The 23008-nt window shown below is 46.6% G+C and overlaps 1 protein-coding gene across 4 annotated transcripts; it reads right to left on the bottom strand.

Annotated features, from left to right (window-relative positions):
- Positions 1-3605: 3605 nt before the first annotated feature.
- On the bottom strand, positions 3606-20409 carry serpinh1b (serpin peptidase inhibitor, clade H (heat shock protein 47), member 1b). Of its 4 annotated transcripts, XM_078401987.1 has the most exons (7): positions 20289-20398; positions 18034-18077; positions 15747-15958; positions 11265-11875; positions 9192-9290; positions 8336-8568; positions 3606-7412 (listed from the first exon to the last, which is right to left on the bottom strand). In XM_078401987.1, exons 4-7 carry the CDS (start codon positions 11845-11847, stop codon positions 7110-7112), a joined length of 1218 nt encoding a protein of 405 aa, XP_078258113.1. In that variant the 5' UTR covers positions 11848-11875; positions 15747-15958; positions 18034-18077; positions 20289-20398; the 3' UTR covers positions 3606-7109. The 4 variants fall into 4 exon arrangements, with proteins under 4 accessions (XP_078258113.1, XP_078258114.1, XP_078258115.1 ...); XM_078401986.1 differs by lacking the exon at positions 15747-15958 and having other exon boundaries at positions 3607-7412; XM_078401988.1 differs by lacking the exons at positions 15747-15958; positions 18034-18077 and having other exon boundaries at positions 20289-20409.
- Between the last annotated feature and the right edge of the window lie 2599 nt (positions 20410-23008).

Genomic DNA, 23008 nt, shown 5'->3' with positions numbered 1-23008 from the left:
CACAAACAAGTTAACACAACTACAAATTAAGGGGCCAGTCATTTAAAACTATGCATGGAATCTTCTTGTCCTCGAGGGCAGATTTACATAGATTGATCTCAGCCCCTGTGGCGTGGTGAAGGTTGTATCATCAGATATATTTAAGGTGGAGATAGGTAAATATTTGAAACAGCATGTAATTGAGGGTTCAGGAGAACTGGCACATGAGAAGTTGAGGCCAGCATAGATGAGCATGATCATATTGAATTTCTGGGACAGGCGAGAAGGTCTGAGTGGCCTACTCCTCCTATTTTCTAGTCATAGAGTATGTATGAAACAGTACTGAAACAAACCCTTCCGTCTAACTTGTCCATGCCGACAAAGATGCCCCATCTACGCTTGCCCCACTTGCCTGTGCCTGCCCATATTCCTTGAGACCTTTCCTGTCTATGTACTGGTCCAAATGTTTTTTTTAATGTTGTCATAGTACTTACTTCAACTACTTTCTCTCGCAGTTCATTCCATGTACCCATCACCCTCTGTGCGGAAAAATTGTCCTCTGGTTCCTATTAAATCTTTCCCCTCTGAACTTAAACCTCTCTTTCTTGACTCCCCTCATCAGGGTAAAGGACCCTGTCCATTCACTCTATCTATTATACTGATTGAGTACTGATTGAGAATGATCAGCCATGATCACATAGAATGGTGGTGCTGGCTCGAAGGGCCGAATGTCCGACTCTTGCATCTATTGTCTATTGTCTATTCCCCTCTTGATTTTCTACACCTCTTTCAGATCACCTCTCATGGCTTCAAGGAATAAAGTCCTAGCCTGCTAAACCTCTCCCTATAGCTCAGGCCGTCCAGTCCTGGCAACATCCTCAAAAGTCTTCTCTGCACCCTTTTCATCTTACTGACATCCTTCCCATAGCAGGGTGACCAGAACTGAATACAATGGGCTGAATGGCCTACTCCTGCTCCTAATTTATGAGCTGACCAACACAATCTTTCAATAATTGATTGCTGTGTTTCCCTACAACAGTGAGGACACTGCAAAGGTTCTTCAGCAGCTGTGGTTCAGAACATACTGTGAATTGCCATTTCAGCATGAGATTACAAAAAGTGCTCGACACCACTTGGTCCATCAGAGATACTGACCATTGAAGGGATCTGTACCATTCTTTCAGGCAACTGAACCATCCTATCACCAACTAGAGAGCGGTCACCTAGCATCTACCTCATTGGAGCCCCTCTGACTATCTTTTATCGAATGTTATCTTGCACTAAACGTTATTTCATTTATCCTGTATCTGTGCACTGTAAATGGTTTGATTATAATCATGTAAAGTCAATTCGCTGACTGGATAGCGTGCAACAAAGTTTTTCATTGTACCTCAGTACGCGTGACATAAAAACTCAATGATCAACAATAGGAGGTGCCAGCCCAAAAAGGCAGCCAGTGTCATCGAGGACCCTCACCACCCTCGTCACGCTCTCATTTCATTCCCACTATCGGCACGGTGGCGCAGCGGTAGAGTTGCTGCCTTACAGCGAGTGCAGCGCCGGAGACTCAGGTTCAATCCTGACTACGGGCGCCGTCTGTATGGAGTTTGCACGTTCTCTTCGTGACCTGCGTGGGTTTTCTCCGAGATCTTCGGTTTCCTCCCACACTCCAAAGACGTACAGGTATGTAGGTTAATGTGCTGGGCAAATGTTAAAAAAAAAAAAAAAATTGTCCCTAGGGTGTGTAGGATAGTGTTAATGTGCGGGGATCGCTGGGCGGCGCGGACCCGGTGGGCCGAAGGGCCTGTTTCAGCGCTGTATCTCTAAATCTAAAAAATCTAAATCTAAAACTTCAAACTACGAACTGCCTTTGTTCACTTGGGACTTTGGGCTTTTAGTTTGTTCTACGCTAACATTGTTTTTCCTTATTTATTGAACATTTTTTGTTTGTTTTTATTATATCTTTGTGTAATATGTTTACAGACCTGTTTATGCTGCCGCAAGTAAGAATTTCATTGTTCCATTTCGGTGGATATGACAAATGTTTGACTCTTGAGATCTGTCTCCTCTTGTTCCTGAAGACCATGAAAACAAGGAGCCGAACATGTTTTCAAGCCCCACCCTCCAAACCCGGCTCCTTAATCCCAGCAAAAATGCCAGAAGCAGTCCAAACCTCATCCTTATCTAGCTCCTCGATATCATCATGTCGACAAGAGTTCCACTGCAGAATTAAACGCTCTCTTGCTTGATCAAGTCCCCTGTGATTTCCTCGGCCTCTCCCAAGCCCCACAGTTCCCTTTTGTTGTTTTGCCAGCCTCACATCTGAGCCTGTTTGCAAGGAACGATTGTTTGTCTAATTTACAGAGTGTTGAAATTATTGCTCCTTTAATTGGGCAAGGACATCCTTGCTGCATTATTTCCCTTTTTGTAGAGATATCATCCACTTATTCAGTCTGAAGAAATTGGATGAAATTAGAGACGAGGAACTTTAGATGGCTGTTAGCTTTAACACATAAATAGAAATTTTATTTTGCTGCCCTACAGAACAAGTCAGGAGTAATGAGAGATGCAAAATGATATTTATAAAGCCAGTGTTTTTTTTGTAAAGAAAAAGGTGCCGGTGTGTACCTTTAATACATATATGTGTTACGTGACGAGAAAACAAAATAATTGTTTAAATTGTCAAAGGTGCTGGTGAGCAGTACAGGTGCATACCATCACAAAAAAATACATTGGACATTGGTGTTGGTTTATTATTGTCATGTCTACCAAGATTTCATGAAAAAGCTTTGTTTTGGCTGCTGTTCACATAAACAGCATGATGAAAGGACACAGAGTGCTGGAGTAACTCAGCGGGATAGGCAGCATCTCTGGAGAAGATGGAGAGTTGACATTTCAGGTCGAGACCCTTCTTCAGACCAATAGACAATAGGTGCAGGAGTAGGCCATTCGGCCCTTCGAGCCAGCACCGCCATTCAATGTGATCATGGCTGATCACTCTCAATCAGTACCCCGTTCTGAGTTTCAAAGATACTAGAGGAACAAGATGGACCACTCCGTTGAAATCGCCTATACTGAAGTGTAGTACGCAAAGGAGCGTAACGTCTGCCATTTTAGTAGGCAAAACCCGCCGTTCGTTATGCCTCTCGCAGTGTAACCAGTGTTTTGGGGGAACAGTATGTGTGATGATCCCATTAAAATGCAGAATATATCTCATCTATCAATTGACAGATGTTTGCTATTTTTCTTTTTAAATGTTTCTGCAAGTTTCTGCCTACTAAAATGGCGCCATGACGTACTACGGTTTTTAGGGTCGAGTGGTCTATCTTGTTCCTCTAGTATCTTTGCTTCAGACTGACTAGAATTTGTTGTCCAAAGTGATCTTTATACACCAATCAGCCAAAACATTTTGACCACTGACAGGTGAAGTGAATAACATTGATTATCTCGTTACAATGGCACCTGTCAAGGGGTGGAATATATTAGGCAGCAAGTGAACACTCAGTTCTTGAAGTTGATTTGTTGGATGCAGGAGAAATGGGCAGGAGTAAAGACCTGAACGACTTTGACAAGGGCCAAATTGTTATGGCCAGACGACTGGGTCAAAGCATCTCTGAAACGGCAAGGCTTGTGGGGTGCTCCCGGTCAGCAGCGGTGAGTACCTACCGACTGTGGTCCGAGGAGGGACAAACCACAAACCGGCGCTTGGGCGGTTCTTGAGCGCCCAAGGCTCATCGATGCGCGAGGGCAACAAAGGCTATCCCGTTTGGTCCGAACCGACAGAAGGTCAACTGTGGCACAAGTCACAGAAAATGTTAATGGGGGGAATGTGTCACAATACACAGTGCATCGCACCCTGCTGCGTATGGGGCTGCACATGGAGGACCAACAGCATATTAGGCAGGTGGTCATAATGTTTTGGCTGATCGGTGTATAAACAAAAGAAAAAAGGGCCTCAAAGGCTTCCTTTGTCTTCATCCAGCCCACCTCACAACTATCAATATTGAGCTGTATGCAATCTTTTCGATTCGGGATCCTCCTTCAGACTGATAACTTGGTATCATGTTCGGCACGGGCATTATGGGCAGTGCTGCTCAGTGCTGTTCTCTGACTCACTGCTGAATAATAAGACCAAATGCATCCACGTCTTTTCACTTTTTTTTAATTGGAGAACAAAAACCAAATGCGGTTTTCAGATACTGCAACAATGCATCTGCACAGATGACACGGTGTGGGCCAAGAAGGAGCACAATGTGAGAACATCTACTGTCGTTGAACAGAAACCCCAACAAAGGAACTGTCACAATGTCCCACCCAACACTCCACGCTAATATCAGCTACTCCCAGTACAAACACGTCCCTACTTTTGATTGTCCAAAAAAATGGAGGGGATGGCATTAAAAGCAGCTAATATACAACAGAATGCTTTTATTTTCCTGCCAAATGAAGGACAATTTGGAACCGAATCTTTAAATTTATCCAGCACAGACATGGGCCTTGATGTTCGAGAGATTACCAGGCTTTACAAAAACTTGAAACACCAGTCCAGGCCGTATCTGAAGAAGGAGACATGGTTAACATTTGGAGTTTGGGATCCTTCTTCCCGTACCCAAAACATCAACCGTTTCTCCTTCCGCTGATGCTGCCCGACCTGCTGAGTTACTTCCAGCATTCTCCGATTTAGTTCCAAATCTCCAGGAATTTCTCCAAGGATATTGCAGACAGTCAAGGATTAATGACCTAATCTAATAAGTAGACCTTTCCACCTTCATCCAAATAGAGAACATTTCCAGCGTTTTTGAACAAGGATTATTGAAGTACATCAATCAGTCATTTGTGGGCAGAAGCTGCCAGTAAAGGCAATAAAAATAATTCATTAGAAATCTCTTCAGTGAAGAGTAGAATGAACCACCAATTCGGAATAGCTGAGGTATCAATGAGAAGCCAGATATAAAAGGGAGATCACATGAAGCAGGACTGCAAACAAGCTCATTGTTTAGTTTAGTTTAGACATACAGCACGGAAACAGGCCCTGCGGCCCACCGAGTCCATGCCGACCATTGGTCAACCCATTCACACCAGTTCTATGTTATCCCACTTTCTCATCCACTCCCTACACACTAGGGGGTAATTTTATGGAAGCCAATTAATCTACAAACCCCATGTCTTTGGGATTGGGGAGGAAAACAGAGCAACTGGAGGAAACCCATGCAAAAAAAACAACCAGGGGGATCATGCAAAATCCACACTGTCGGCACCCGTGGTCTGGATCGAACCCGGGTCTCCGGTGCAGTGAGGCAGCACGTTCCACCAGCAGCCACAAGTGGTAAAGCTGATTCCCAAGTGATATGGATATGTCGATTTTGTGTGACTTTGCCACATCAGTTCAATCCCACCGAGCTGTAGACTGGTTGCTCATAATTCACCCAGTAGTTATACACTGGAATTTAGAAGGATGAGAGGATGCACTGGAATTTAGAAGGATGAGAGGAGATCTTATCGAAACGTATAAGATTATTAAGGGGTTGGACACATTAGAGGCAGGAAACATGTTCACAATGTTGGGGGAGTCCAGAACAAGGGGCCACAGTTTAAGAATAAGGGGTAGGCCATTTCGAACTGAGATGAGGAAAAACTTTTTCAGTCAGAGAGTTGTGAATCTGTGGAATTCTGCCTCAGAAGGCAGTGGAGGCCAATTCTCTGAATGCATTCAAGAGAGAGCTAGATAAAGCTCTTAAGGATAGCAGTCAGGGGGTATGGGGAGAAGGCAGGAACGGGGTACTGATTGAGAATGATCAGCCATGATCACATTGAATGGCAGTGCTGGCTCGAAGGGCCGAATGGCCTCCTCTTGCGTCTATTGTCTAGTTGTGAATTAAATGCTCCCTTCAGAGACACCAGTAGATGGCAATCCTCTCCTTTTTGAGCAATCCTCGCCATTCAAGCATGAAAATATTTCAAGGCTTTCCCCAAACCTTAGATGACTACTGCACTTGGAGCTCCCAACACTCCAGAAGAACTTCAAACTGTGTAGGATAGTGTGAGTGTACAGGGTGATCGTTGGTCAGCGAGGACACAGTGGGCCAAAGGACATGTTTCCGTGCTATATCTCTAAAGTCTAAACTCTTAAGTTCTGCCTTCCAGAAAAAAAGGTTGAGGTTTGGAATCAAACCTTACAAAAGATCATCCCAGGAACATTTTTTTTCAATGTAAAGAAAGTGGTAATTTGTGCACCCGTCAGGTGAATCTTGACCTTGCCAGACCAGGCAGTGGAGGCCAATTCTCTGAATGCAGTCAAGAGAGAGCTTGATAGAGCTCTTAAGGATAGCGGAGTCAGGGCGTATGGGGAGAAGGCGGGAACGGGGTACTGATTGAGAATAATCAGCCATGATCACATTGAATGGTGGTGCTGGCTCGAGGGGCCGAATGGCCGACTCCTGCACCTATTGTCTATTGTCAGGCGTGACTGAGATTTCAGGGAGAAAGGACGATGTGGTTGCGTTGATTGGGTGGGATGAAGGGGGATAGGGAGGAGGGGGAGTTTGAAGCATCAGCAACATTTGGTAGAGATAAATGCTTCAGTGCGATGCTCTGTAAGTGTCAGCCCCTGGTGTTGATGTTGTGTACAGGAACATGGAGGGGGCAGACCTTCCTAATCAGTCCATAGATTCCGCGGATTTGACCAGCATGGCACAAAGGAACAGAGCTGGAAGCACCTCGTTGAAATCCCACCCAATATTTTGAGGAGACTGATGTGGAGGCAGGAAAATAGGACGTTTTAATGGACTGGAGAGCTGGAGTCTTGCTCGTTGCCCAAAATGGTGGATGGATGGGACAAAGGAAATACTTCTGACAGGGCAAAACCAGGATTAGCAGGTCAGAGAATCGTGTCGCACGGAAACAGGCCCTTCAGCCCAACATGCCCATACCGAGCACGATGCCCCCATCTAAGCTAGTCCCAGTTGCCCACATCTGGCCCACGTTCTTAGATCAAACAGCATGTGGTGATCTTACATGTTTACTCCCAAGGCATGTTTACTTTCAAACCGCCCATTTAGAAGAACTGACATTTTTTTTCTCTTTTTAAAAAGAAAAGAAGGGCGTTGGGTTTTTGACCAAATCCGTAGAGACTACAGCTCATCGTGCATTTTCTGACCATCAGGTCTCACTACCCTGCCGATGAAGAGGATCGACCCGGTCTTCTTGTCCTTCACCAGGAAGATGAAGGGATGGTCGACGTAGAACACCTCCGGGCTCTTCAGCTCCTCCCGATTGTAGATGAAAGCATCGAACGGATCACCCTCTGGGCCCCATTCCAAGGCAGTGCCGTGGATGAGATTGGCCAGGTAGAGATCCTTCTTCCCTGAGATTTTGGACAAGTCGGCCTTGCTCTTGTCGACAGCCGTGGCCAAACCAACGCTACCCAGATGTTTCTGCAGTGAAGAAAAAAATGTCAACAGGTCATAACGTACCCAAGAACGATACCCTGAAAGGAAGCATGTAGGTACCAGTCACTGAAAGGAAGCATGCAGATACAGCAGTCAGTGAAGAAAGCCAATGGAATGTTGGCCTTCATACCAAGAGGAGTTGAGTATCGAAGCAAAGAGGTCCTTCTGCAGTTGTACAGGGCCCTAGTGAGACGGCACCTGGAGTACTGTGTGCTGTTTTGGTCTCCAAATTTGAGGAAGGATATTCTTGCTATTGAGGGCGTGCAGCGTAGGTTTACTAGGTTAATTCCCGGAATGGCGGGACTGTCATATGTTGAAAGACTGGAGCGACTAGGCTTGTATACACTGGAATTTAGAAGGATGAGAGGAGATCTTATCGAAACGTATAAGATTATTAAGGGGTTGGACACGTTAGAGGCAGGAAACATGTTCCCAATGTTGGGGGAGTCCAGAACAAGGGGCCACAGTTTAAGAATATGGGGTAGGCCATTTAGAACTGAGATGAGGAAAAACTTTTTCAGTCAGAGAGTTGTAAATCTGTGGAATTCTCTTCCTCAGAATGCAGTGGAGGCCAATTCTCTGAATGCATTCAAGAGAGAGCTAGATAGAGCTCTTAAGGTTAGCGGAGTCAGGGGGTATGGGGAGAAGGCAGGAACAGGGTGCTGATTGAGAATGATCAACCATGATCACATTGAATGGCGGTGCTGGCTCGAAGGGCCGAATGGCCTCCTCCTGCACCTATTGTCTATTGTCAAACACTCAGCTGGTTGGGCAGCATCTGTGGAGAGAGAAACAGGGTAAACGTTTCAGGTCAAAGACACCTGGACTAGAGTCTGCAACTCTACCATAATTCATTGACTGCAATGAGCATGGCAATGTCCAATTCAGATTTCTCCTTCAAGATTTACCTGGAGCTGATGGCTGACCCCAAATATACCCATTGGCAAGGAGACGGCCAGCGCTCGCATCTGCAGTTTGCTGACCCATGCGTCGATCTGCTCCTTGTTCAGCACCTTCTCGATCTTCCCTAGGGCCTGCAGTTCGAAGGGCATGATGAAGATCACACTGGAGAGCTCTCGAGACAGCTGCATCTCCACCACGTAAACCTGGTTGGAGTCGTCCTTGTAGAAGTTGTACAAGCCTAAAGTGCAGAGACCAAAAGAGACAAGTCTCAGTGGAAGCTTTCAATTGCCAGCGAGGATTTATTCCTTGGAGCGCAGGGGGCTGAGGGGTGATCTTATAGGGGTGTATAAAATCAATAGGGGGGATGGAGAAGGTGAATGCACTGAGTATAGAAGCTGGAATATTAAGTTACAGTTGGACTGTGGGTGACGAAATCTCATCCAAAAGACTTGTTTTTTGGATGACAAATAAAGGTAATTCTGATTCTGATTCTGAATTCTGATTCTGACAACACATTGGCTACCCTATTATAAGAAGGATGGAAGCTATAGAGGTGGTTACATTTATGTTTCCATACAATCATAAAGTCATAACAGCATGGAGCAGCAAGATGCCCCATCTGCACTGGACCCTCATGCATACATTCGGTCCACATCATGTCCATGTTCCTGTCCAAATTTCAAACGCTATTTGGGCAGATATATGGAAAAGAAGGGCGACGGGCCAAATGCGGGCAAATGCGACCAGTCAAGGATGCCAATTTGGCCGGCATGGAAGAGTTGGGCCGAAGGGCCTGTTTCCGCGATTGGTAACTCCACGGTAAGTGAATAGACTGTTGTAGAAATGAAAAGCGGAACCTACCGGTGCGGTGCATCATGTTGATGGCAATGGATTCAGAGCGGGAGACCGTGAAGCTCCGCTGGTCCACCATCTTGTGGTGGAACCTCTCATTCCAGTGAGCTGCAACCAAGAAGAGAATTCCATCAATCCTTCCCCACACACAGGACGTGGATGTGAATCAGCGGCAGACGAGGACGATCAGACAGAACGGTTCCCGGGAAGATTGGCTCAGGGAGACCAAACAAACCAGAATTGAAGACGGCAGCAAAGTTTTAGATTGGACACAAAGTGCTGGAGTAATTCAGCGGGTCAGGCAGCATCTCCGGAGGGAATGAACTGACGACGTTTCAGCATTCCCCCAATGGAAAGTTGAATAGACAATAGGTGCAGGAGGAGGCCATTCGGCCCTTCGAGCCAGCACTGCCATTCAATGTAATCATGGCTGATCATTCTCAATCAGTACCCCGTTCCTGCTTCTCCCCATACCCCCTGATTCCACTATCCTTAAGAGCTCTATCTAGCTCTCTCTTGAATGCATTCATAGAATTGGCCTCCACTGCCTTCTGAGGCAGAGAATTCCACAGATTCACAACTCTGACTGAAAAAGTTTTTCCTCATCTCAGTTCTAAATGGCCTACCCCTTATTCTTAAACTGTGGCCCCTTGTTCTGGACTCCCCCAACATTGGGAACATGTTTCCTGCCTCTAACGTGTCCAACCCCTTAATAATCTTATACATTTCAATAAGATCCCCTCTCATCTTTCTAAACTCCAGTGTATACGAGCCTAGTCGCTCCAGTCTTTCAACATTTGACAGTCACGCCATTCCGGGAATTAACCTAATAAACCTACGCTGCACGTCAGGGCATTGAAGGAACGTCAGGGCACTGAAGTCACACCACGTGAGAAAGAGAGAAGAACTAATAGGTTGAAGAGGATACAAGCGACTGAAGATTCTGGATTACAATTAGAGTAACTCAGCAGGTCAGGCAGCATTTCTGAAGGGAACGAACAGACGACATTTCGGGTCGGGACTCTTCTTCAGTCGGATCGTAGCAGTGGGGAGAAAGCTGGTAAAGAGATGTGGAGGCGGGACAAAGTCTGGCAAGTGATAGGTAGATGCAAGTGAGGGGTGTTTTCATTAGCAGATGGGTAGAGAAAGTGAAGGGCTGGAGGTGAAAAGGAGATGAAAGAAGACAAATTGGAGGCAAGGAGACAAAAACAAGGGAAGGTTAACAGGTGCCCAATATTACAAAGGGTTCTTTGGGTGAATAAAAGAAATGGCTAGCAGGAGCAGGGGGGCCAGTTTAGCCTTAGCTTTATATTATCACATGCACTGAGGTACACTGAAAAGCTTTGTTTGTATACTGCCAATACATGTTTATATACAAATTGTTTGGATACTGCCATAATATCTAGAACCAGGGGCCACAGTTTAAGAATAAGGTGTAGGCCATTTAGAACGGAGATGAGGAAAAACGTTTTCACTCAGATAGTTGTGAATCTGTGGAATTCGCTGCCTCAGAAGGCAGTGGACGCCAATTCTCTGGATGCTTTCAAGAGAGAGTTAGGTAGAGCTCTTAAAGATAGCGGAGTCAAGGAATATGGGGAGAAGGCAGGAACGGGGTACTGATTGTGGATGATCAGCCATGATCACATTGAATGGCAGTGCTGGCTTGTAGGGCCGAATGGCCTCCTCCTGCTCCTATTGTCTATTGTCTAATACTATACACAAATACGATTAAATGAAACTCATGTACAGTAGATTGAGCTGTACCTGAGACCTGAGTGTGATCCTGACTATGGTTGCTGTCAGTGTGGAGTTTGCATGTTCTCCCTGTGACCGTGTGGGTTTCCTCCGGGTGCTCTGGTTTCCTCCCACATGGCAAAGTCGTGCGGGTTTGTAGGTTAATTGGCCCTCTGTAAATTCCACCCAAGTATGTCGGGAATGGAGGTGAGAGTGAATGGATGAAGATTATGTCGGACTAGTGTGAAAGAGTGATTGATGGTTGGCGTGGACTTGGTGGGCGGGAGGGCCTGTTTGCATGGTGTGTCTGTAACACTAAAGAAGCCACATACCGCTGCAAGGACTTACGCTTGAAATAGATGGCGTTGATGATGATGGTCCCATCGGTTTTCTCCAGGTCCTTGGTGATCTCGGGAAGCTTGTTCTCTGTGGTCTTCGCTGCCCACTCATTAATGACCTTCAGCGCTCCCTTCTTGTCCCTGAAGTTGATCTTGGAGTGCTCAAGGCTGTAGTGCTTCTTGCTCTTCTGCACAAAGTCCTTGGCGAATTTCACCGAGGTGGGGCCGTAGATCTGGCTGCCGGTCTTCCAGGTCCCGTTGCGCACCGTGGCGTTGCCGACCTCCGCCAGGAGCTGGGACACCGAGAGGTGGAACGTGCCGTCTTCCACCGTGCCCATGCCAAGCAGAGACTTTGCCTCGGAGGCGGTGGGGCCCTGGGCTCCGAGCGCCACCGTCCCCAGCGAGGAGGCCAGCATCACAGGGGAGAGCAGGATGTTGCCGGTGCCTTTGTCCTTGGCCATGGTGTGGTAGAGCTTCAATCCCAACTCGAGGCTCCCGTCCGCCAACTTGGCCGCGTGCTCGCTCCGCTCCTCTGCGGCGGCCGAAACTATGGCGATCGCGATGCTAAGAGCCAAGGCCTTCATCAGCCACATGGTTCCAACGTGCAAGGATGGAGTAAGCCTGAAAAACAAACCGACCAGCCGCTCAAGAGACGGGGTTTGTTAATTGACACAATCCTCCGAGTAGGTTCAGGTGCTCCTCAACTTACAATGGGGTTACGTTCCGATAAGCCCATCGCAAACTGAAAATATCATACGTCGAAATGCATTTAGTACATAAAGAAGTGTGAAAAGGTGTGATGACAAGTACATGGACAGGACAGATTTGGCAGGATATGGACCAAGCGCGGGCAGGTGGGGCCAGTGCAGTTGGGATATGTTGGTCAGTGTGGGCACACTGTTTCCACACTGTATCACTCTATGACCTCCAGATTCAGGAACAGTTCCTTCCCAACTGTTATCAGGCAACTGAATGATCCTATCACAACCAGAGAGCGGTACTGAACTACTGTCTACCTCTTTGGTGATCCTCGGACTATTCTTGAATGGATTTTGCTGGCTTTACCTTGCACTAAACATTATTCCCCTGTCATCTATCTATACACTGTAAATGGCTCGATTGTAATTGTATTGTCTTTCTGAAGACTGGATAACGCGCAACGAAAGCTTTTCACTGTACCTCAGTACGCGTGACAACAAACTAAACTGTAGTGGTCTAATATAAGAAAATAACTGCAGATGTTGGTACAAATCGAAGGTATTTATTCACAAAATGCTGGAGTAACTCAGCAGGTCAGGCAGCATCTCGGGAGAGAAGGAATGGGCGACGTTTCGGGTCGAGACCCTTCTTCAGACTGTAGTGGTCTCTCACTCCAAGGTGGCAATTCCATCTCTGAGCTAACACTGAAACCCAACTTTCTACAAACAGTCTGAAGAAGGGCCGCGTTCCGAGGCAGCACCTATCCATGGTCTTCAGAGATGCTGCCTAACCCGCTGAGTACTTTGTGTCTTTTTTTAGTAAACTAGCATCTGCAGTTTCTTGTGAGTACACTGAAACCCAGAGTTTGGTTTGGTTTGTTAATGTTATCATGTGTACCAAGATACTTTGATATACTTTGAAGGGTTCTGACGTGAAACATCGCCCATAAATTCATGTTCACATGTTGTAGGAGCAGAATTAGGCCCTTTGGCCCATCAAGTCAACTTCGCCATTCAATCACGGCTGATCTATCTTTCCCTCTCAACCCCATTCTCCTGCCTTCTCCCCATAACCCCTAACACCCGTACTAATCAAGAATCTATCAATCTCCACCCTAAGAATATCCATTGACTGCCTTTGTGGCAATGAATTCCACAGATTCAACACCCTCTGACTAAAGAAATTCCTCCTCATCTCCTTTCTAAAGGTACGTCCTTTAATTCTCAGGCTATGGACTCTGGTCCTAGACTCTCCCACTTGTGGAAACATCCTCTCCCCATCCACTCTCTCCAAGTCTATCACTATTCGGAAAGTTTCAATGATGACCCCCATTCATTCAAGCGGGTATAGGCCCATATGTTAGCCCAATCATCCCTGGGATCATTCTCGTAAAGCTCCTGTGGAACCTCTCTAACGCCAGCACATCCTTCCTCAGGTTTGGGTCCCAAATACTGCTCACAATACTCCAAATGTGGTCTGACCAGTGCCTTATAACATCTCGGCATCCACATTTTCCAGGGATGCTGCCTGACCCACTGAGTTACTCCAGCACTTTGTGTCTATCTTTAGTATGAACCAGAATCAACAGTTCAAAAATGATTGGAAATGATCCAATCAAGTCGGATTTTTCACTTTGCTTGTCCATGTATTGTACTGATTGTACTGATGTCAAGTCAAGTCAAGTCAATTTATTTGTATAGCACATTTAAAAACAACCCACGTTGACCAAAGTGCTGCACATCTGACTAGGAAAAAAAAGAAACATACAGTGGCAGGCAGCCAAACACAACGGCGCGGCCATCTTGAACAAAATGTTAATTCAATCACCCACAGTCCAACAATAAAAGCACTAAACAGGCACCCAAATTACCCAACCCCAAAAACCCCCCAAAACACAGTCCAACAATAGAAGCATTAAATAGGCATTCAAATCACACACCCTAAAACCCCCCAAAAACACAGTCCAACAATAAAAACATCAAACAGGCACTCAAACCACCCAACCCCAAGATGTACCGTCTGATCTAACTGGAAAGCACGCAGACAAAAGCTTTTCACTGTATCTTGGTACACGTGACAATAATAAACCAATACTAATCCCGATGTCGTCAACTGCTGCAAGAGTTGGCAGGTGGGACTGAAAAGAACCAAATGCGGTCAGATTACTCTGTCCAAAGGTTCATAAGTTCATAAGAGCAGAATTAGGCCATTTGGCCCATTGAGTCTACTCCACCATTCAATCATGGCCGATCTATCTATCCTACCCAACCCCATTCTCCCCATAACCCCTGACACTTTTGTAACTTTGTCAGCGCCCTTCCAGGTGCCCTTTTATGCCCTTTGGTATGCAAGTAAAGAGTTTCACTGTGACTTGCCACATGTGACAATAAAACATTCATTCATTCATTCATTCATTCACGCACGTGGTGTAAGCCCTTAGCTCCGTGAATGTGGCCACACAAGTGAATAGGGTGGTGAAGGTGGCGTACAGTTGGTGAGTTTGCCTTAATCGCTCGGGATGTTGAGTATAAAAGTTGGGAAGTCATGTTACAGCTTTATAAAACTATGATTAGATGACATTTCGAGTGTTGCGCGCAGTTCTGGACAACTCATTACAGGAGGGAATTGGAGGCTTTGGAGAGGGTGCAGAAGAGGTTTACCAGGGCACTGCTTGGATTAGAGGACATGTTGGGCGGCACAGTGGCGCAGCAGTTGAGTTGCTGCCTCAGAGCTTGCAGCGCTAGAGACCCGGGTTCAACTTTTCTCAATCTCTTACCTTGCCGGAGATGCGATTGTTTTCTGGATCGTATCTCCGGTCGTCTACTTCCTTAGAAGGCTTAGGAAGTTTGGCATGCCCCCAACAACTCTCACCAACTTCTACAGATGCATCGTAGAAAGCACTTCACAGCCTGGATGAGAACATCCAAGACCGCAAGAAATTGCAGAGAGTTGTGGATGCAGACAAGACCATCGCACAAACCAACCTCCCTTCCATTGACTCCATCTACACACTTCACGCTGCCTCATCAAGGCGACCAGCATAATCAAGGACCAGTCTCACCCTAGTCACTCCCTCTTCTCCCCTCTCCCATCAGGCAGGAGGTAGAGCAATTAGAAAAACACATCCAGATTTTTGGCTAGTTTCTTCCCAGCTGTTATCATGCAATTGAAGTCCTCTCACCATCTAGAGAGCAGCCTGACATCCCACCTACCTCGATGGAGACCTTTGAACTATCAATAATCAGACTTTATTGGTATTTATCTTGCACTAAACGTTACTCCCCCTCATCCTGTATCTGTACACTTTGGACGGCTTGATTGTGATCATGTATAGTCTTTTTGCTGACTGGATAACACACAACAAAAAGCTTTTCGCTGTACCCCGGTACACATGACAATAACAATAATAATAATAATAAAAAATTAAACGGTAATCGAATAAATTAAACTCTCCAGTCTGTTCTGCCATTCATTTAGACCACGGCAGTTTAACTTGTAAAAACAGGGAGTGAGGAGGGCCGTCGAGAGCTGAGGGGGGGGGTCGTGAATGAAGGGGGGACCCAGGGGGGAGGGGTGCCTGCTACCACGTGAAATACAGCGGGGAAATAGACCCTTCGGCCCACCGAGGTCACACCTACCTGCAATCCCCGCACACTAGCACTATCCTACACACACTAGCGACAATATACAATTTTACCAAAGCCAATTAACCTACAAATCTGCACGTCTTTGGAGTGTGGGAGGAAACCGGAGCGCCCGGAGAAAGCCCACGCGGGTCACAGGGAGAACGTACAAAACACCGGACAGATGGACAGCACCCGCTGTCAGGATTGAACCCGAGTCTCTGGCGCTGTTCAGGCAGCAACTCTACCGCTGCACCACCGTGCCGCCCTTTTTGTAACTTTATCGGCACCAGGAACGTGGTGACTCTTTGTGTCCTAGCCTAGGTGTGGTCTGCTGTTGGATTTTACCGCGTTGTATGCAGAAACAAACCATTCACTGTACCTAGGTGTAAAGTGACAATAAAGTATAATTGAATCATTGATTCATTGAACTCCACATTGCCCCCCCCCCCCCCCCCCTCCCCCCTCAGCCAGTAACTTTACACTGCTGAGGCATAATGTAGAGACTGTTCCCAAACAGTTAAACCTCTGTCTCAGATTTGTGGCTTCATTGTCACAAGATGGGAGCTACTAACAAGTAGCAGATCTGCACTGTATAATTTCCTGTGCCAAACTTTGGCCTTTTGAATTTGACTCCAGACAGCTTTTACGTGGCCCCTTGCAGTCAGAATTCCTTTCCACGCAGCTGAGGGCTGGGAGAACATCCAATTGCCCCGAAACCTGCTTCCCGTTGCAAGTTTGCAGGTTCAGCATCTCGGCTGAGCTAAACTCATATCATTCCGCAGCCAGTCTGTCAGATCTCAGGCCAATGCACAGGCATTCGGGGAATTTAGCACATAGAACAGCACAGGGCAGCACGATGGCGCAGCGGTAGACTTGCTGCCTTACGACGCCAGAGACCCGGGTTCGATCCTGACGACGGGTGCTTGTCCGTACGGAGTCCGTACGTTCTCCCTGTCACCTGCCACATCCCCCCACACGCCACCAAAGACGTACAGGTTCGCAGGTCAATTGGCTTGGTATAAAATGTAAATTGTCCCGAGTGTGTGTGTACGAGGGGTGTTATTAGTGATATTATAGAGGTGTACAAAATCATGAGAGGAATGGATTGGATAAACGCACAGTCTTTTGCCCAGAGTAGGGGAATCGAGAACTAGAGGACATAGGTTTCAGGTGAGGGAGGAAAGATTTAATGGGAATCTCCGGGATTTTATTTACACAAAAGGCGGTGGGTGTGTGGAACAAGCAGCCGGAGGAGGTAGCTTTGGGATGTGGGAGGAAACCGAAGCACCAGGAGAAAATCCATGCCGTTGCAGGGAGAAGATACAAACTCCACACAGACAGGATCGAACCTGGGTCTCTGGCGCTGTAAGGCAGTGGCTCTACGCTACGGAAATGGTGGAACAAAGGAAGTGTGGAAAGAACTAGAGAGGCCACAGAAATCAATGAGTGTGTTTGAAGCTTGAAGTGTAGTTTATCGTCACGTGTACCGAAGTACAGTGAAACAGTCTGAAGAAGGGTCTCGACCCGAAACGTCACCCATTCCTTCTCTCCAGAGATGCTGCCTGACCTGCTGAGTTACTCCAGCATCTTGTGTCTACCTTCGATATTAAACCAGCATCGGCAGTTTTCTTTCCTACAGTGAAAAGCTTTTGTTGTGTGCTAATCAGTCAGCAGAAAGACTATGCATGATTACAATATGTATAAGAAAATAACTGCAGATGCTGGTACAAATCGAAGGTATTTATTCACAAAATGCTGGAGTAACTCAGCAGTTTTTTAAATGCTGGTTACAATGTGTCTGTGATTTTTATCTCCTCCTTATCTTTCTGGGAATGATAATCTGCAAAGTGCTTTATCAAAAATGTCTCCCTCCCCCCCCCCCCCCCCCACAACTGAATGTGTCCAGTCTGTGTAATGTCATAGATTGAAGTTACATTCAGTCTCTTACACAGGAGCAAGAACAGGTCCCAAATACAGAGAAACAGAAAGAAAAAATAGTGTTTGGAGTATCCAAGAATATTGGATTGAGTGGATGATGGGGAGAACGTCCTGGATAGAGTGGATGTGGAGAGGATGTTTCCACGAGTGAGAAAGTCTAGGACCAGAGGGCACAGCCTCAGTACAAAAGGACGTACCTTTAGAAAGGAGATGAGGAGGAATTTATTTCGTCAGAGGGTGGGGAATCTGTGGAATTCATTGGCACAGATGGCTGTGGAGGCCAAGTCAACGGATATGTACGGGTGTCAGGGGTTATGGGGAGAAGGCAGGAGAATGGGGTTAAGAGGGAAGAAAGATCAGCCATGATTGAATGGCGGAGTAGACTTGATGAGCCAAATTCTGCTCTTATAACTTCTGAACTTATTTCAGTCCCTGCAAGGAATGGGAAGAGATAAATTAACATTCTTCAAAAAAAAGAAAGAAGGTACACACATCATAAGAAATAGAAGGTCTAACCTTGAAACTGTTTCAAAGTGATGTCAACTTTTGTCTTTGTCATTCTGAAAGAAAATAAAGATATCAAGGATAGGATCACTTACCCGAGAGAAAAGGAGTGTGCAGTCAGAGAAATGGAAAAGTTGACAGGGCTGTGTTTTTTTTTTGTCTCTACCTAGTGCCTTTAACACACGTCATGTTTGAAAGCATTCAGAGAAGCCTTTCCCAATCAGTGCTGGAGTAGGAAGAGAAGGGGAGGGGGGCAAGGTATCAGCCAATGAAAGCTTCCAGAGTAGACATTCTTCCATACATCTGGAAGATTCCTTAACTATTTCCTCTCCCCATCCCAGCCTCCTGCCACGTAATCTGGAACTACCATTGTTTCCTGGGGCAAACTATTGAATAAAGAAAAGCAAGTCAAAAGATTTTTTTTTAAACTTCCAGGATTAAACAGGCCCAGAAGTTTAACTGGGAAAACTTTGTAGAAGTTTCACCAAACTTCTGCCAAGTTAAAGTTGCACAGACTGGATTCTTCCCGACATATCTTTCCTTCATTTGATCTATAATCTCTCTTATATCACCATCTATATGGTGATATAACCATCTATATCACCATCACCATTTATATCACCAGATGCTGCCTGACCTGCTGAGTTACTCCAGCATTTTGTGAATAATCACCATCTATGTCTCTCGTTTCTCTTTCCCCTGACTCTCAGTTTGAAGAAGGGCCTCGCTCGACCCAAAAAGTCACCTATTCCTTCTCTCCAGAGAAGCTGCCTGACCCGCTTAGTTACTCCAGCTTTTTGCGTCTATCTTTGGTTTCAACCAGCATCTGCAGTTTTTTTTCCTGCACTTTCTTCCTGACCCAGTTCCTTCTCTTCACTAACGGAGCATTTCTTTAATTGAACGTGTACTTATTCCCAGCTAGGCGGGGAAAGCTGGGAGTGGTGGTTTGGCCTGAGTATCTCGACAGACATAGAGGCTGAAGATAAGACACACAGTGCTGGAGTAACTCAGCAGGTCAGGCAGCATCTCTGGAGATAAATGATAGGCGACTGTATGTCTTCTGAAGAAAGGTCCTGACCCGAAAGGTCACCTAATCTTTTATCTCTAGAGATGCTGCCTGACCCGCTGAATTACTCCAGCAATTTGTGTCTATCTTTGGTATAAATCTGCATCTTTAGTCCTTTGTTTCCACAGACAAGGAGATTGAAACTGCTTTCCCTGAAATTCCCAGCTCACAGGCATGGGGGAGGGGGAGTGGTGAGAATTCCCTCAGATCTGCTGGGAACATGGCTCCTGTCTGCTGGGATGAGACTCTATAGCAGCTGGGGTTGAGATCGGGGCTCTGGCCAGCTTAATGGAGGGAGGGAGGGGGGGGGGGGAATGGGGAAATTATATGGTGCTGCAATCAGGAATTCTCAGTTGCTGGAATCATGAATTCCCAGTTGCTGATCAAGAATTCCTGGCTGCTGGGATCAGGAATTGCCAACTGCTGGAACCAGGAATTCCCAGTTGCTGGAATTGGGAATTGCTACCCTTTAGGCTGCTGGAATCAGGAGATTCTGACTTTTTGGAGTTAAGAAATCCTAGCTGCTGGGATCAGGAATTTGCGGCTATTGGGATCAGTAAATTCCTGGGTGCAAGGATCAGAAGATCCTGACTGCTAGGAATCACGAATTCCCGACATCTGGAATCAAGAATTCAAGGAGTTTCTGGTTGCTGGGATCAGGAATTTCTCACTGGTTGGAGTGAAGAATTCCAGGCTCAGGGATTCAGAATTCCCTGGCTGCTGGGATCAGGAATTCCCGGCTGCTGGGATCAGGAATTCCCGGCTGCTGGGTTCAGAAGTTCCTGGCTGCTGGAATCAGGAGAATCCTGACTGTTTGGAGTCAAGAACTCCCTGCTTCTGGTCAGAAATTCCTGGCTTCTGGAATCAGGAATTCCCAGCTGCCGGAGTCAGGAGTTTCTGACTGTTTGGAGTTAAGAATTTTTCCAGCTGTTGGGATCAGGAATTCCAGGAGTTTCTAGCTGCTGGGATCAGGAATTCCTGACTGTTTGGAGTCCAGAATTCCCAGTTTCTGCTGTCAAACATTCCAGGAGTTTCTGGCTGCTGGGTCAAGAATTCCCAGCTGCTGGGATCAGGAGGATTTCTGGCCACCGATCCAAAAACTCATGGCTACCGGGATCAGGAATTCCCAGCTGCTGGGATCAGAAGGAATGAGATCAAGGATTCCCGGTGCTGGGAATTGCTGCTGGGATAAGGGACTCACCTGCTGGTTGGTGTCCGTGCCCCTCGGCTCCAGGGTTGTGCTCTCCTGCTGCTCTGACGGGAGTTTTCCGGAGAATGGACCACGTCTTCTCAGTCCACAACCTCTCCCAGACTGCAGGCGGCCAGTCTCAGAGTGCAGGCTCCGTTTACACCCACTGCAACTCGTCCTGGCGCCCACAGGGTCCTAAAGCCCTCGCTTTTCCCATTCCAGGGATGCAGACCGATTCCAAACTGCACTGTGGATTCCAGCAGCCGGGAATTATTGTCATGGAAATAAGAACGGTTTCTGTCCCAAACGTCACTTATTCCTTTTCTTCAGAGATGTTGTCTAATCCGCGGAATTACTCCAGCTTTTTGTGCCTACTTCAGGCCCAACTTGCCCAAGATACCCCATCTACACCAGTTCCACCTGCCCGCATTTGGCCCATATCCCTCTGAACATTACCAATAGACAATAGGTGCAGGAGGAGGCCATTCGGCCCTTCGAGCCAGCACCACCATTCAATGTGATCATGGCTGATCATTCTCAATCAGTACCCCGTTCCTGCCTTCCCCCATACCCCCTGACTCCGCTATCCTTAAGAGCTCTATCAAGCTCTCTCTTGAATGCATTCAGAGAATTGGCCTCCATTGCCTTCAGAGGCGGAGAATTCCACAGATTTACAACTCTCTTCCTCATCTCCATTCTAAATGGCCTACCCCTTATTCTTAAACTGTGGCCCCTGGTTCTGGACTCCCCCAACATTGGGAACATTTTTCCTGCATCCAGCTTGTCTAGTCCTTTTATCATTTTAAATGTCTCTATAAGATCCCTTATATGTTTCGATAAGATTCCCTCTCATCCGTCTAAATTCCAGTGTATACAAGTCAAGCCGCTCCAGTCTTTCAAAATAGGACAGTCCTGCCATTCCGGGAATTAACCTTGTAAACCTATGCTGCACGCCCTCAATAGCAAGAATATCCTTCCTCAAATTTGGAGACCAAAACTGCACACAGTACTCCAGGTGCGGTCTCACCAGGGCCCTGTACAACTGCAGAAGGACCTCTTTGCTCCTGTACTCAACTCCTCTTGTTATGAAGGCCAACAATCCATTGGCTTTCTTCACTGCCTGCTGTACCTGCATGCTTCCTTTCAGTGACTGATGCACGAGGACACCCAGATAGGATTACCCATCCATGTATCTGTCCAAATGTCTTTAAAATTATTTTATTGTATCTTCCAAATGGAATGCTGCCTTTGCTGCCCAACATACCCCATCTACACTAGTTCTACCTGCCCGCATTTGGCCCATATCCCTCTAAACGTTACCTATCCATGTATCTGTCTAAATGTCTTTAAAATGATTTTATTGTATCTGCCTCAACAGCACGGAAACATGCCCTTCGGCCCAACTTGCCCATGCCTCCCAACATGCCCCATCTACACTAGTCTCACCTGCCTGCATTTGGCCCATGTCCCCCTTAACCTTTCCTATCGGTGTATCTGTCCGAATGACTTTTAGATGTTATTGTACCTGCCTCAACGACCTCCTCTGGCAGCTTGTTCCATATACCCACCACCTTCGGCGAGGAAAATGTTAAATCTTTCCCCCCTCACCTTAAACCTCACCATCGAAGGGATCTCATAGAGTCATACAGTGTGGAAACAAACCCTTTGGCCCAATTTGCCCATGCCACCCAACAACAAGCGACTGGGCTTGTATTCACTGGAATTTAGAAGGATGAGAGAGGATCTTATAGAAATATATTAAGGGATTGGACACACTAGATGCAGGAATCATGGTCCCGATGTTGTGGGAGTCCAGAACCAGGGGCCACACAGTTTAATAATAAGGGGGTAGGCCATTTAGAACCGAGATGAGGAAAAACCTTTTTCACCCAGAGAGTTGTGAATTTGTGGAATTTCACTGTGGAGTCTGTGATGACCTCTCCGTTGTTGGTGTTGGCATCTTTCAAGGATCTGCGCCACTCAGTCTCGGGGGTCAAAGTCTTCCAGGGATTTGGCTGAAGACCAGAAGGGTTTGCAGAAGGGACTTCTGGCGCATGTTGGGCAGATTGTTCAAGTCAGCATGGATGGGAAGGTCAGGGTTAGCCTCGATGGTGCACCAATCTTTCAACATCCACTCCCTTCTGCGTATGCTGGGAGAGGCAATGTGAGAGAGGGCAGGGAGCCACTGCAAAGGTGTTGACAAGCATCCCTGTGATGACCCGAGTTAAGGGCAGTGTCAACTCGTTTGGTGTGGCAGCTATTAGGTCAAGCTGTTGAGGAGAAGCTCGGCTGTTGAGTAGACTAGGGCTAAGCTTGCGGTACGGAGGATGTGTGCATTGGATCCCCAGCTGTTTTTTGTTTTTGTTTTTATTTATATCAAAAAATACTTTATTCAAGTAATAAATATTTACAAAACATCTTCTTTTTAACAACTCCATCCGACATTTCCGGAGGTTGCACATTCAATACAGTTATTCCCTTCCAAATTTACAGACATTTACATAGTATCCCTTATTCGGAGGGGAGTCTCCACCACACCCTGCCCCCCATGTCCAGCAGCGGAAGGACCCTAGACTGTGGTCCTCTCCCACAGGGCCTTGGCGTTGGCTGCACTGAGCTTCAGTGCGTCCCTCAGCACGTACTCCTGCAGTCTGCAGCGGGCCAGTCGGCAACATTCCCCCACGGACAGCTCGCTCCGCTGGGAGGTCAACAAGGATCGGGCAGACCAAAGA

Source organism: Rhinoraja longicauda, chromosome 7 (assembly GCF_053455715.1).
Source record: "Rhinoraja longicauda isolate Sanriku21f chromosome 7, sRhiLon1.1, whole genome shotgun sequence".
Classification (NCBI taxonomy): domain Eukaryota; kingdom Metazoa; phylum Chordata; class Chondrichthyes; order Rajiformes; family Arhynchobatidae; genus Rhinoraja; species Rhinoraja longicauda.
The sequence above is the reverse complement of the archived record's forward strand: the minus strand, read 5'-3'. Positions and strand labels throughout refer to the sequence as shown.